At 38.7% G+C, this 14,225-nt stretch overlaps 1 protein-coding gene across 8 annotated transcripts in view; it reads left to right on the forward strand.

Moving 5' to 3' along the window:
- The first annotated feature begins 6,342 nt into the window (after positions 1-6,342).
- The window catches only part of KCNC2 (potassium voltage-gated channel subfamily C member 2), a 171,932-nt gene continuing 164,049 nt past the window's right edge, over positions 6,343-14,225 (forward strand). For all 8 annotated transcript variants that reach the window (XM_063075443.1, XM_063075441.1, XM_063075445.1 and 5 more), the window contains exon 1: positions 6,343-7,011. In XM_063075443.1, coding sequence (XP_062931513.1) covers positions 6,343-7,011 — 669 coding nt within the window. The remainder of the gene's footprint in view (positions 7,012-14,225) is intronic.

A 14,225-nucleotide genomic window follows, 5' to 3' on the forward strand; every position in this document is an offset into this window, starting at 1 on the left:
ACAAGTAATGCAAATATGTATTATTTTTTTTTTTAAATCACATGGCTAAGTCATAAAATTACTAATCCATGAATTCTTCATGTGTAGGTCCATTTTATCATAATCATCACAAGTAATTAGTTTGGGTAGAAAAAAAGTGCATTGCATAAAGAAGATTATTAAAAAGTGGTTAATACATATATTTTTAAAGTGAAAACAACTTAAGAATGCAAATTTATTACAAGGATTCTAGAGTTTCAATTTTATTACATCTCTATGGAATATCTTATATTTAAGCTGGTTTTGACCTCTGTACAAGGCAGTATGGTATAACAGATAGAAATTAGGATTGCTATCAGAGGATGCGGATCATGGACCTGCTTCTGCCAGTTCTAAGCTATGTGATTTTGGGGTGAAACTTTTTTCCGATTTAACAATAAAAGCTACCAATTTTTTAGATGCCCCAAATGTGCCAGAAACTTTCCTAAGTGCTTCATAGGCCTTATGTCATTCAATACTCATAGTTATGATAGTGTTGTCATCTCCATTCTATAGAAGAGGAAATTGAGGTTCAAGGTGTTGTGCAACTTTCTCCAGGTCAGACACCTAGTGAATGACACGCAGAAGATGAATTCCATTTTACCCACCTTCAAGGTCTGTGGAGTTAACTACTGTGAAATACTGTTTCTAAAAAATTTATGAAATGAGGAAAATACATATCAGATACTGGTTTTCTCTTACAATTTACAATACACGATATAAATGTTAGTTGTTGAGAATGCTAGTAAGTAGGTTTATACTTTTTACTTTGCAGATGAGAGGGACTTGAGGATGAATCGATAATGTATTCTTGTGTAACAAAACTTTCCAAAACTTAATAACTTAAATATAGCTTTATTTAAATTTATCCCATGATTCTGTGGGTCCTTGTATTTGGGCTAGGTTCATCTGTACTGTTCTTCTGGACAGGTGAGTAAGAGCAAGGCAGTTCTACCTTTGGAGGTTAGCTGGCTGTCATCTGTGGGCAGCAATGAAAAGTCTGTTTTGGGAGGAACTTTATTTCTCCAAGTTAATTACTGTTTTGCGTTAAATGTGTCCCCCAGAGGTTCATACATTGGAAACTTGATCTAAAATGTAACTGTTCAGAGAGTTTGAGATCCTATTATGGTAATTGGCAGGTGGACCTTTAGGAGGTGATTAGATTGTAAGGATTGACCCCCATAAGTGGATTAATCCATAGGTGCCTTGATGTATGTTTATGGGCTTGGTTTTGATGGTTTTAAAAGGAAAGAAAGTGAGGAGGTTAGCTCTCTTGCTCAGCCATTCACCATGTAACATCCTGTGCCTCTGTAGAGCCACCACAAAGAAGGCCCTCACCAGATATGCGCATTGGACAGTAGACTTTCTAGCTTCTGAACTGTAAGAAATCAATTTCGTTTTGTTATAGATTATCCAATTATGGATATTCTATTATAATCAACAGAAATGGACTAACACAGTTCCTAATAGTGCTGTTTCTCATTGTACTAAAGGTCTGTGTAAGTGTGCATGCATATGTGTGTGTATGTGTGCCTTGTACATAAGTCACTCATCATGATGCCAATAGCTAAGACTTTTTCCCATAGGACCAGGATAGGGTTCCAAGAAAGAGAGAGAAAAGACCAGAAGCATGCCAGACCTTTTGAAGTCTAGGCTTGAAACTGGTACACCATCATTTCTGCTCTATTCTATTGGCCAAAGCAAGTTACAAAGCCAGCATAGATTCAAGTGCTAGGAAAACAAACTTAAGGGGAGAAGTTGCAGAGTCACATTTTAAAGGGGCAAACCTGTAGGAAGGGATGGAAAATTATGGCCATTTTTAATGTACTACAGAGGAATTTGTTTACAAATATATCACTTTTTAAGGGTGACTAATAATTTAATATTCTTACATAAGACTTTAAAAGAGTTAATTGTCCAGATGTTAAACTTTTACAAGTATGTCATTCTGACAGTCACAATGTGGCTTCATGAGATCAGTTTACATTTCCGATGGTGATGTAGTGCTCAGTTCTATAGCCTGTGAGGCTGACTCAAGAATATAAAAGCAGCAGTATTTCAGCTGCTTCCCTACAAAAGGTAATGTCCATAGACCTTCTAAATCCTTGATCCACACAGGCCACAAAAGAAATCAAAATTGGTTTTTTTTTGCTCGGTTTTACATCGCCATCTTCCAAAGCTTTGCTTTCTCTTCCTTTTATCTGACTTTTACATGGGGATCAGTGGAGTCAGTTGGCTGGAGCAGTTTTCTGTTCTTTCCTGCCTTATATAATGAAGCCTGTGTTATTTGTCTTAGGATCTTCTCGTCTTATATTGACCAGAAAAAAATAAATAAATAAAAGAGACCACATTATTTCATTCATTTGTTTGTGCATCATTTCTCCACAGACATTCCCATTTCATCCTTTTAACTTCCCACATTCTTATTTTCAAACTCATCTGACATATTTTCTAATTTCATATCCAATCCTTTATGAATCACAAGAAAAGTCTGAGTCGTTATAAAAGATGATCCTTCCGTCAATGTAATTACGTCTAGATATTCATAGCTTATATAACCTTAGGCCCAAACAGATTCATTAGATCTTTGTTTTTTCATTTCTCTCCCCATGAGTCCTTTGCATCATTTTCTCCCATCCTTTGACTTTTCTGTAGATTCCTCATAATACAACTTAATATTATGAAATGAAAACTTTCATTATTGACTCCTGGCATCTGTATTATTTATGTTCTGACAATCTTGTAATTTAATGTGAATATTTCCTCTACTTAAATTAAAATGTGTAATTTACGTATTACTCTTTATTTTGCACCTAATGTGATCTCAAAAATGTTACCTATTATTATAAATGTTTCTGTTACTACTATTACTATTTTTAATTTCTTTTAAAGTAAACCATATGCCCCTTTTTCCTACTGAACGTACAACAGAAAGCAGTATAGGAAACAATCTAGATAATAGGAGAATGCATGTTCAAATTTGAATATACCTTTTCTTTGTAATTTTTCTGGCAATTGAAATTTATTATCACTATTATTTTTAGAAATTCCTCAGTGATTAACAATTATGCAAAATTAAAATCATTCCCTCAGATTTCAAGCCTTACACCTTTATGTGTGTGTTAACAACTCAAATGCCATATAATTATTATTTACATTATCTTTACACATTTACTGCCATATTGTCAGTAATTTTCTTGTAAATGTGTACATACCATATTTTCTTGAATTTCTTTTTTAGAAATCAATGGCCTTGCAAAGACCTTTTGGTTCTTCACTTTGTTTAATTATTTAATGTCATCAAAGTTGGATATTTTATTTAGTAAATTGTTTATATTTCACCACCCACTTGAAGTTCTTTACATTGCTAAAACTTTCTTATTAATAACTCATAATTCTTGTTCTTTCCCAATCATAGCATCAGTATCAATACCTGTTTTTCAAAGATGCCTCTTTCCACACAAACCCTGGTGTTTTTCCTACTCAGTGGACTTCCGTACTAACAGTCTATGCCTGTGGAATAGAATCTTTCTTCTTTCTTTCTTTTTCTCTCTCTCTTTATTCCATCCTTTCTTTTTTCACTTTTTTTTCTTTTTTAGACTGTATGCATAGACATGGACACAATCTATTTGGTGGTGAGGACTGTTATGGGCTGAGTTGTGCCCCACTCCCCACCCCTCAAAAAGTTGTTGGAGTCGTAACATCTAGGACATCTAGGACCCTATTTGGAGATAGGTTCATTACAGGGGCAATCAAGTTAAAATGAGGTTATTACAGTGGGCCCTAATCTGATACAATTGATGTCCTTATATAAAGGGGAAAGTTGAACAGAGGCAGACATGCATAGAAAAATAATCCAAAGAGACACGGGAGAAGATGGCCATCTACAAGCCAAGGAGAAAGGCCTGGAACAGATTCTTTCTACACAGCCCTTAGAAGGAACCAACCCTGACAACACCTTAGTTTAGGATTTCTAGCCTCCAGCACTGTGAGCCAATAACTTCTACTGTTTGAGCCACCCAGTTTGTGATATTTTGTTATGGCAGCCCCAGAAAACTAATACAAGATCCAATAAAAACTTGGGAGAGGAAGAAATTGGCTTATTAAAAAATTACCTTGGTACTTGGGTGTCTGTAGCTCATCTCTTTCAGCTCCTGACAGGAAAAAAAAAAAAATACATACCCGGAGTTACACTTTCTAGAGTATTGTGTTCCTGGAATAAACTTTTAAAACTTGTTTTGCTTTATATAATCATGTTGTTGTAGCTGGAGACCTACATTTGACTGAAAAGAGCAAGCCAGAGCCATGTATAATAAGACACGAGAAACAATATTCACTGTCACCTGTAAGTAGCCCTCTCTCACCAGTCAGCTGTCAGTAAGACAAAAATGCAATTGGTCTTAGATATTCTCTCTCACTTGTTGGGAGGGGTGGGACATCGGGAGAGAAAGGGTGTGGAGAATGAGGTGTAAATAAGACAGGCAGAAGCTCCAGAGAGGGTGGGGACAAAGCTCTACGGAAGAAAAATATATGAACCTGGTTGGTACAACACAGCTTCGCCAGAGCCACCCACCCACCCTTTCCGGAGCTCTGTGCTTCGGCTGGCGGCCGGAGGTTGACGGCGAGTGGTGCTGAAGGGACAGCTCCAGCAGCGGCTGCTTTGTGCGGAGAAACAAAATCTGCAGATCGAAATGGGAGCAGGGGGACTTCACATTCAAGTGGGTGAGCTCTCCTAACCTCCGGCCAGCCTCTGCTCCAACCACGGCCAGCCGATCTGTCCGCTCCCTGCGGGGTCGGGCAGCGCCAGCTGGACCAGCCCCGAGCTCCATGGTTTGCCCAGCCCTGCGCGATGGTGACTCTGGGCGAGGAGGTTGGCGCCCGGCGACCCCACGTATCTCAGAATGAAGGTAGGGAGCGCGGCCAGCGGCCGGCAGGGGCTGTCTCTGAGACCCCAGCTCCAAGAGGCGGCCCAGCCACCTGAACCCGGAAAACGCCAACAAGTAGTTTCTCATCGGAGGAGGGCGGCTCAGCGGGGCGCCAAGACCCAGTCCGGCTGCCTGGAGAACCTCGTTCACTCGGAAAGAGAAGCAGAAACACTTTTCTCTCTGTCTCCTTAAGGTATCTGGAGTGGGGGCGGGGGGAGTGGGGGTGTAAAGGGGTGATTTTCTGAGAAGGGCATGCTGACCCTGCGGGCAGACATCCCTCCCACCCCCCGCGCCTTCCCGGAATAGGAGATGAAGCCCCGAAAAGAGGTAGCTGGGAGGCTGGAAATGGGGACACTGTCATCTAGACTTCCAGCTCAGGGACCCAAGGGGTGTGCCTCCAGCAGCTTTTCTCTGGGCCTCGCTCCTCCTAGAAAGCAACCCCCCCATCCTCCACCCCCAAAGCATTTGTTTTTCTTGGGAAGGGGGATGGGTGGGAGGCATTGATCCCTTCTGTTCTCAAAAATGAATCCTAGTTAATCGTTTCCTCTCCCAAGTAAGAATAATATTAACAACAATAATAATAATACCCTGAAAGGAAATTGGATAAAGAAATTAGTCGGAGGTCTCCTTGGTGAAAGGCAACAGCAGGGAAATATTTTGCTGTGACTTCTGCGTTCAGTCGTGCTGCTTGGTTCCTGAGGGAGAGTCGAGGTGAACCCAGAATAGGTCGTGCAAAGGGCGCTCCCTGAGTGCAAAGGAGCAGCGAGAGCAGTTCAGGGTGAACCGAGGGTGCGCGTGCAATCGGGGCTCTCCGCTGGGTCCTGGGGGCTCTCACCCAACACTGCCAAGTTGCCTTAGCAAAGAGAACTCCCTGCCTAAGGGAATTGCGTCCAGGCTGTGGGAGGGGAAGAGAGGGGGTCTAGGAGAGTAGCAGAGAGGAACCAAACAGCGGGGGAGGAGAGTAAGGGAGAGGGAAAAGAGGGCTTAGGAGGAAGAGATTGGGGTTGGGGAGGGAGGGGGGTTAGGGGCTGGGAACAGTTTAGACTTGAGAGGGGACAGGGGGAGGGACGGTTGAGAGAGAAAGGATGAAGGAGGAGAGGTCAGAGCCAAGGCAGGAGGGTGTGAGGCTGGGAAAAGGTGTCTTGTAAGGTCAAAGACTTGCGCCGTCTCTCCTTAGTTCTTTGGAAACCTAAGACAGGTGTGATGCAAGAGACGGGGACAGGGCTGCACGCCAATCTCCTTCTGGGAGGCTCCTCTGCTCTCGCCTATCTGCCAACCCTGAATCTTGGGACTTTGGGGCTGGAGTGGGGGTGGGGGTCACGGTGTGTCCCTGACAGCTGAGCTCTTTAACTTGGTGCTGTGCTCGCCTCCCCCTCCCAGTCATGTCTGAGCCACAGAGATGGGCAAGATCGAGAACAACGAGAGGGTGATCCTCAATGTTGGGGGCACCAGGCACGAAACCTACCGCAGCACCCTCAAGACTCTGCCTGGAACGCGCCTGGCCCTTCTCGCCGCCTCGGAGCCCCAGGGCGACTGCTTGACATCGGCGGGCGACAAGCTGCAGCCGTCGCCCCCTCCACTGTCGCCGCCGCCGCGACCGCCCCCTTTGTCCCCCGGCCCGGGAGGTTGCTTCGAAGGCGGCGCGGGCAACTGCAGTTCCCGCGGCGGCGGCGGCGGCAGCGAGTTCTTCTTCGACCGGCACCCGGGCGTCTTCGCCTACGTGCTCAACTACTACCGCACCGGCAAGCTGCACTGCCCCGCCGACGTGTGCGGGCCGCTCTTCGAGGAGGAGCTGGCCTTCTGGGGCATCGACGAGACCGACGTGGAGCCGTGCTGCTGGATGACCTACCGGCAGCACCGCGACGCCGAAGAGGCGCTTGACATCTTCGAGACCCCCGACCTCATCGGCGGCGACCCTGGCGACGACGAGGACCTGGCGGCCAAGAGGCTGGGCATCGAGGACACGGCGGGGCTAGCGGGGTCCGACGGCAAGTCTGGCCGCTGGAGGAGGCTGCAGCCCCGCATGTGGGCCCTCTTCGAAGACCCCTACTCCTCCAGAGCCGCCAGGGTAAGGCCAGCATCGACCCTTCCCTGCTGCTCCAACTTCTCCAAACTTCCTCCCTAACTTTCTGTTCTTTTCCACCAAGGGGTTCTGGGATTGGGGGCAGGGGGGAAAGAGAGCAGGGGCTTCCTAGCGCTGCGGTTTGGGGCTTATCTGGTGCAGGGTAAACCCAGGGACCTTGGCCCCCACTCTCCCACCCACCCCATCATCCCTTCCTCTCATCTCAACTCAAACTGAGATTTGCTTTAGCAGATGGGACCTAAAGGCCAAATGTCGACTTCTCTGTGAAAGTCTGTCTGGGACCTGTCCTGAAACCGGTATCACGCTTCAGCTTGAATTTTTTTCCTTTACTCTTTTATTCCAACTTTTACTTTAGCTCAGATTTCAGGTTTCCTGGTCATACCGATTTGACATTTTCCATAACGTCTGACCCTCCTTTACATCTTACTCACCCAGAGCAGAGGCTCCAATTAGGGATCTAAGCTGAGGATAGAGGAAGAGGAAATGGAATATTTGCATGTGGCTGGGACAGAGGGAAGGTGTGCCAGGAGGTTCATTTTGTGATGAGAATCTAGGGAATGCTGTTTGGGCCAATCTCTTTCTAAGGGAGAAAAATATTAGGAATTGCTTATTCCAATGAGTTGCACACTGAATCTTTGAGCCTGGTACATTTACTCTTGGGCTGTATCTATGTTCCTTATAGACTAAATAAACGTGAATTGATCACTTCAGTGATCATAGTTTTGGTGATCCCACTTCTCTAATTCTGAGTAATTTAGATTATAGCAAACTCTATTTTACTTTTTATATTGTGATCCCATCCTGAATTTTTGTTTTTGATTTCTAGCTTGTGATAGCTTAAATTTTGTCCTTGTTACTCCCAATTAATTCTTTGAAATCCCATGAAGCGACTATAAAAGTAATCAATAACGGTGTCTCCAGTTTAGAGGAAACAAAAGAAACATAAATAACTAAAAATTACATACTATGTGAATGGTTTTTAATTATATGTGACAACAGAGTACTGTATTTAGTTAAATCTTTGCAACTGTGTGTATCTGGTTTGCTTCTGACACCCAGAAAAGACACCCCCTGAGTAGAATGGGAATTCTCCCAGCTTTACTTTGGCACTATCCTCATTATTGTCTTCCTCTGCATGTCAGAAGTCTCTGCATCTGAGATATTATGCAGCTGTCTACGTACTCACTTTTCATAAGATGTTCATATGATACCACCATGGAAGTCTGCAGATGTGTTTTGTTTTCAGTGTCAAATAGAATATGAAAGAGACAACTTAAGTCATTGCTACTCTCTAGGGTCTGGTATTTAAATGGATACATAAATTCCAGCATGTCCACATTTACATACTTGAACATAGAATTAACAATTTCAGCTCTGAAATCTTTCTCTTAAGACCATTCTAAAACTCAACAGCAAGAGTTGGCATTCAGAAAGAAATAAGTGCATGTTTATTTAAATTCAATTACAGGCTCATGACCATTACATCTGTGATTTTTGGTTTCCAGCTGAGTGCCATGGTGCTCTTTCCACTTGGTGGCTAAAAAGATAATCTGAACTTGTTTTCAGGCTCAACCTGTGATATTTTTCCCTCTAGATTGTGTACTTTTATAAAAAAGTTCATAATGTTTAGTTATCTTTCCCCATGATAACATAATACATTTTAATGTAAGCCAGATTACAAAGCAAAATCTTCAAGAAGGTGTTCAATTTTTATCATTGCTATGAAAATCAACTCTATTGATTATTGGTCAAAAGGGTAGATAATTGACTTCAAAATTGTTCTTTTTTAAAAAGAAATCTTACTAAGATTTCATTGTAATAATATTGAGGATTTGACCTGTGTCCATTTTAGGTAAAGAAAGAATACGGATAGATTAAAGATTAATACAAGGTCAAAGAGTAAGTAGAAAGAGAATCACCTAAGAATCATACATCTGAGAAATTTCTTGCAGGTCACCTAGCCAAAACCCTTTTCTTTGTAGATGAGGAAAATGAAGACTGCGATGCTAAGTGATGGCCAAGGTCATACATTGAGTTAATATCAGAGTCAAAATTATTCTAGAGGTCTCATGACACTCTCTTCAGGATCTTTCTACCAAAACCACTGATTATAACTGACTGTCTGGACTGGGAAATCTCTGCAGATTGTGTTGCTTCTGAGATTTAATGCATCATGAGACATTCACTAGAATTCGAACTTTGGAAGATCCTCTATGACTCTTTTTAATATATGTATTCCAGGACTATGGCTGCTAGAACTTTTTTTTTTTTTCCCTTGTACCACCAACAATAGAATACAAATATGAGATTTGTATTAACTTCTTAAAATAAACCCTGTTTAAACTTCCCATTTTTATTGACCAGTGTTTAATATTTTGCTTTTCTTTTGGGGGCCTTGTTGTCAGAGAAATCCCTTTTCAGAGTATTAGCGTTGCCTAAAAAAGAGTATTCAGAAGTCATTAATTTATTTAAAAGTGATTTAATATTTTTATATGAACACTTTTAGTTCAGATGATGGCCTAACAATGTTAGCTTACTACTTTGACAAGCAAAGTTACATTGGGAGGCCACAGGATAAAATTATATTTTACATGGACATGATTCTAGGAAACAAATTATCAAGTGGTTTACTTTAGCTGTGATCTTACTGCTACAAGGCTCATTTTTAATAAAAATAAAGTATTGATATTTTTATAAATACACCTACTTTCTTTTTTACATAAGTTAATTTTTTATTGAAATACTTGAGATGAACAATTTTAACTCAATTTCTTTTTGGATTTGTTATACATGTTTCATCATTTTCTTTAGTCTTTCCTGATATTGAAAAGATTGGCTCAATTATATAATAGATGTGTTGTATTTCTAACTTTTATCATCTAAACTGGCAGACTAAAACAACAGTGATGGGAACTGGATAATTAACTGACTTTTGCAGCACTAAATTTTTGTCTTTTGTTTTGGTTGGCATATCTCCTTCCTCCATGGCTTTTAATTTACAATGTAAATACATAGTTGAGAACTACAAATTGTTCTAGTTAATTTGGTAAATAAGTTTATATGTTGTACTAAGAATTTTTATCCTTAAAAATAGTATTCAAAAATGGAAATTTATAAAAATTTAAATATAAGTCATCATGGAAACCTGTTGTGAAGAAAATTAGATCAGGAAAGAAAGGGGAGATTATTCTTTTGATGCCAGTGAGTGATATTTACAAACAGTAAAAAGCAGGGATGCATAGATGTATTTCTGAAAATGTTATGCATTGTATATTTCCAATTTAATGTCTAAGTTTTAGAAGAAAATGAAGCTTGCATGTTTTTTCTGAAGTCTTTATACCATAAGTAAGTGGATAGACACCAGGCAGAAATTCCTTGATAGAACTTCTAGATTGTTCAGAAGTTTAAAAATAACAGTATAAGAACAAAATATTAAAGTATTTTAAGTAATTTGTTTCCAATGTGAAAGAGCTGAGACCAGTTATAAGTTCTCTGTCTCTTTGCACTTATATTTTTATGGGGGTGGGGAAGTGACTGAATTCAGGTCTGTTTCAAAGTGTGACTCTTCCTTGGTAATTTATTCATATCATTGATTACTGATAGACCTTTTGTTTTTTCCTTTCAAAAAGCATTTTAGAAAAGAAAAAAAAAAAAAAAAAAAAAAGACTGCCAGAGTAACATAGTTAAGATGTTGACTTTTTGGTGTGGGTCCAGATCATTTCACATATGTTCTACTGACCTTTAACTAGTATACCATTATTGTGTACTGTACAATTATCCTGAATCATACATGAGTTGTGGTAACAGATCTATCATTTTTTAAATCTTGAAATATGCACATTGTTAACATTTTAGATTGTTTTATTTTTACAACATTACTAAAATATACTTATGAAAAGCTATTAAAATTTGAATTTCTAGAATTGAATTCAAATTTGCAAATACTGTATTTCACCTACTTTTTATGAGCCACTTTTTTCTCCTTCCTGAACCACAAAACAAATCAGGAAAGCAATGATCTAAATGCCTATTTGGTAGTATTGAATGTAACATTTAATTTAAAAAATTATTAAGGTGGGGACAATTTGAGTCATATTTTACATTAAGATTAAAGGAAGAAAATGTATTGATTCTTATTTTGTAAGTATTTCTCCAATGAAAATAATTAATGGGAAAATATAGCTTGTTCATAAAATAATGTTTGCAATTATTAAAATTTTTAGAAAGATTATTCAATGGATATTGATTATGCAGTCACTTTAGATCAGAAAATATTCAAGGTACTGGATGCATTAAAAAGATTAGTCCTTTGCCCTTAATAAGCTGACTACTCTAATTATAATAAAACATTTTCTAAAATAATTATTATTAAATTAAAAAACTTCAACAAAAGAATAGCAAACAAAATTATAGAAATATTAAAGATAAGTTTTCCTCAAAAGACCTCATAAAGGAATATCGCATGACACATGCAGTAGAATATTCCTTTTAGAAATGATGGTGTTAAGGTATTATTTTTCTTTATTTTATTACTAAAGTATTAGGCTTTTTTAATTTTGATTTTTCTGTTTTCAAAATGATTCTTAGGCTCTTCTTACAATATAATGAAGGCTGTACTTATAGCAAACAATTGAACTATTTGGGGGTGTGGCCAAGTTTCCTTATTCTTTCCATATATGGTAATGCAAATCCAAGCTTCAAATCCCTGAAAAAAGTGTGTCATAATAGTTTGGTGTGTTTGCATTTGCCAAATAAGCATCTAAGTATTGTTTGACCTTTTCCAGGCTACTAATTGTACAGTTCACAAATACAGTTAATTTTATGCTTATATTCTGAGCATTGGATAGGGTCAGAGAGTACCTGATTCAATACATCCCTAAAAGAACCAAATAACTTCAATTGTCAATTGTAGTTTTAGAGGTATGTTTCATTGCATACTAGGTGATCTGATCTATTGCTGGGCATTAGGTATGCCAAAGAAGAATGTAACTGGACAGATTAGCTATGACTTTTTCTGTAATATCTTGCTAAGAACTTATTTGTAGACTTGAGTTGACAAAATTAAATGAAAGACAAGAAAAAATTTTTCTTTCCCGTCAATAAGCTTGTTTTCAAAGCAACTGAATGCAAGGAAGTGTGTAAGTTTGTATGAAGATGCAGACCAACCTTTCCCATTTGAAAATGTATACCATTACAATTTATTTTTACTACTAAAAATAAAGTAAATGTGATTTTCAAGTATTATTTTTTGAACTTCTGAGTCACATATCCTTGTTATTATGGCAACTTTTAGAAATATATCTAAATGAAATAGTAAAGGGCGTTAAACATAAACATAGATCTCCAAAAGGAAATATATAGAGGCAAAATAGTCTAACAATAACCATCAATATATTACATGACTTTAATTCAATTCTGTTTGATGGACGAATGGCTTTTCATCAACATATTCTTCTATGACAAAATAACATTGCTTTTTTGTTGAAGGATGTTAATTAATTTTAACACTGTGTATGTAGTCCATACTTTCACAGAAAGTGAATAGAATATGTGTGGGAGGAGAAGAGAGTAGAAATAGAGAATATATGGAAACAGAACTGGAAAAATGCCTGGATTAGGACCTATGAGACCTATGCACTAACTGTGATTTCAACACCAGGTGCATAACCTTGGAGAATTTACTTTATCTTCCTGAGTCTTGATTTCCTTTGCCTCAATCTGGAAAAAAAAAAATAAATGTGGATGACTCATTGGACTAGATAGCATCCAAACTTCTTTCCAGCTCTATGATTTTGAAGTTTGTAGGATAATTATTGCTGAAGACCCTGGGAAGTGAAGGAGGGATAACATGTCTGTACCCATTTTGATTGCACTCTGAGGACCATCACACTAATAAGGTAAATGAGAATCAATTTTTTTTTTTTTTTTGCATTTGTAACTTTCTGCCCTTTTTTTCTCCCTACAGCTGTTAGGTAGCTGCTGCTCTGGTTGCCATAGAAACTAGTTAGCTCCTAGCTTCCTGTTTCCATTGAAAACAGCTTTCTCTCAACCACATATTGATCTCAGGAAATCATTTTGTTGTGGCTCTGTTATGAAACCCATAAAGTTGGTTGGCTCTGTCATTTCCTAGGTCTAAGATTCAGTGCAGGTGTATATCCATCCACCCACAAGGGTAACTGGTTAGATAATCTCAGTCTTATCTCTGTTTGAAAAGTGTCTTGTCAAAGACACCATCCTTCTCTCCTTCCCATATTTCATGCAGGAGGAAAAGTCGTATTTACTTGAGTATAACACATTTAAGTGTTTACAAAATAGTGTCAAATTATTCAGTTCCAATCTCTTTCATAGCCCAGTATATCAGAATAAGCAGAGAGAATAGCATGCCATGTAGCACACTTCATAAGTTTATATTTTAATGTGCTCATTAATGAAGACTATTTCAAAATGAATGTTTATCTGTACTGTATAGTGCTCGATATTTCTCTTTTGAGAAAATTGTTTTTCTATTTCAGGGTATATGTATCTACATAAAAAGAATATATATGTTTATTTACTGTCATAACATAGATACATTCTCAAGGAATATGTTCATAAAATTTGCAGAAGGCTAAAAGATGAAAGCAAATTGTAAGAATATGGCTTAAAGTTTTGATGGAGAATATTAGTCTGTGTGTGTGTGCGCAAGTGTATCCAAAATATATACAATTTTAATATGATCGATGACAGGAACATATGACAGACTTCTAGTGTTTATGAAGATTAGAATTGGAAGGAAATTGGTAATCATATGGTGCAATTGCCTCAATTCACAAAAAAGACAATTGACATGTTCCAGCCAGGACTAGATAGTGACAATGGCAGGGCTAGAATTTAGATCTTCTGATTTCTCCTTCATTGTTCTTCCCATTCCACCTTGATTGCTCAGTCTAGACTGTGTTTAACATTAAATGTACAAATTTTAGCTGTTGGGAAGCAGCAAACATGTTAGGAATAGTTAGGATAGGCTCTGCCCTCTTCCATGTGCTATTGTTCAATATTATTAGAAAACTGTCACTTTTTTAGATATTCCCTTTATTTCCTGTTCTCCCTCCAGATGCAGTCTTCCATTGCTGCCTTCTCCACCAGTTCTTACTGTTCCATTACCTCTAAAGGCTCAAAAGTAACCTACCTGTGCACTTACTCGCTTTCTTTTCTGTCAA

This window comes from Cynocephalus volans, chromosome 12, assembly GCF_027409185.1.
Source record: "Cynocephalus volans isolate mCynVol1 chromosome 12, mCynVol1.pri, whole genome shotgun sequence".
Lineage (NCBI taxonomy): Eukaryota > Metazoa > Chordata > Mammalia > Dermoptera > Cynocephalidae > Cynocephalus > Cynocephalus volans.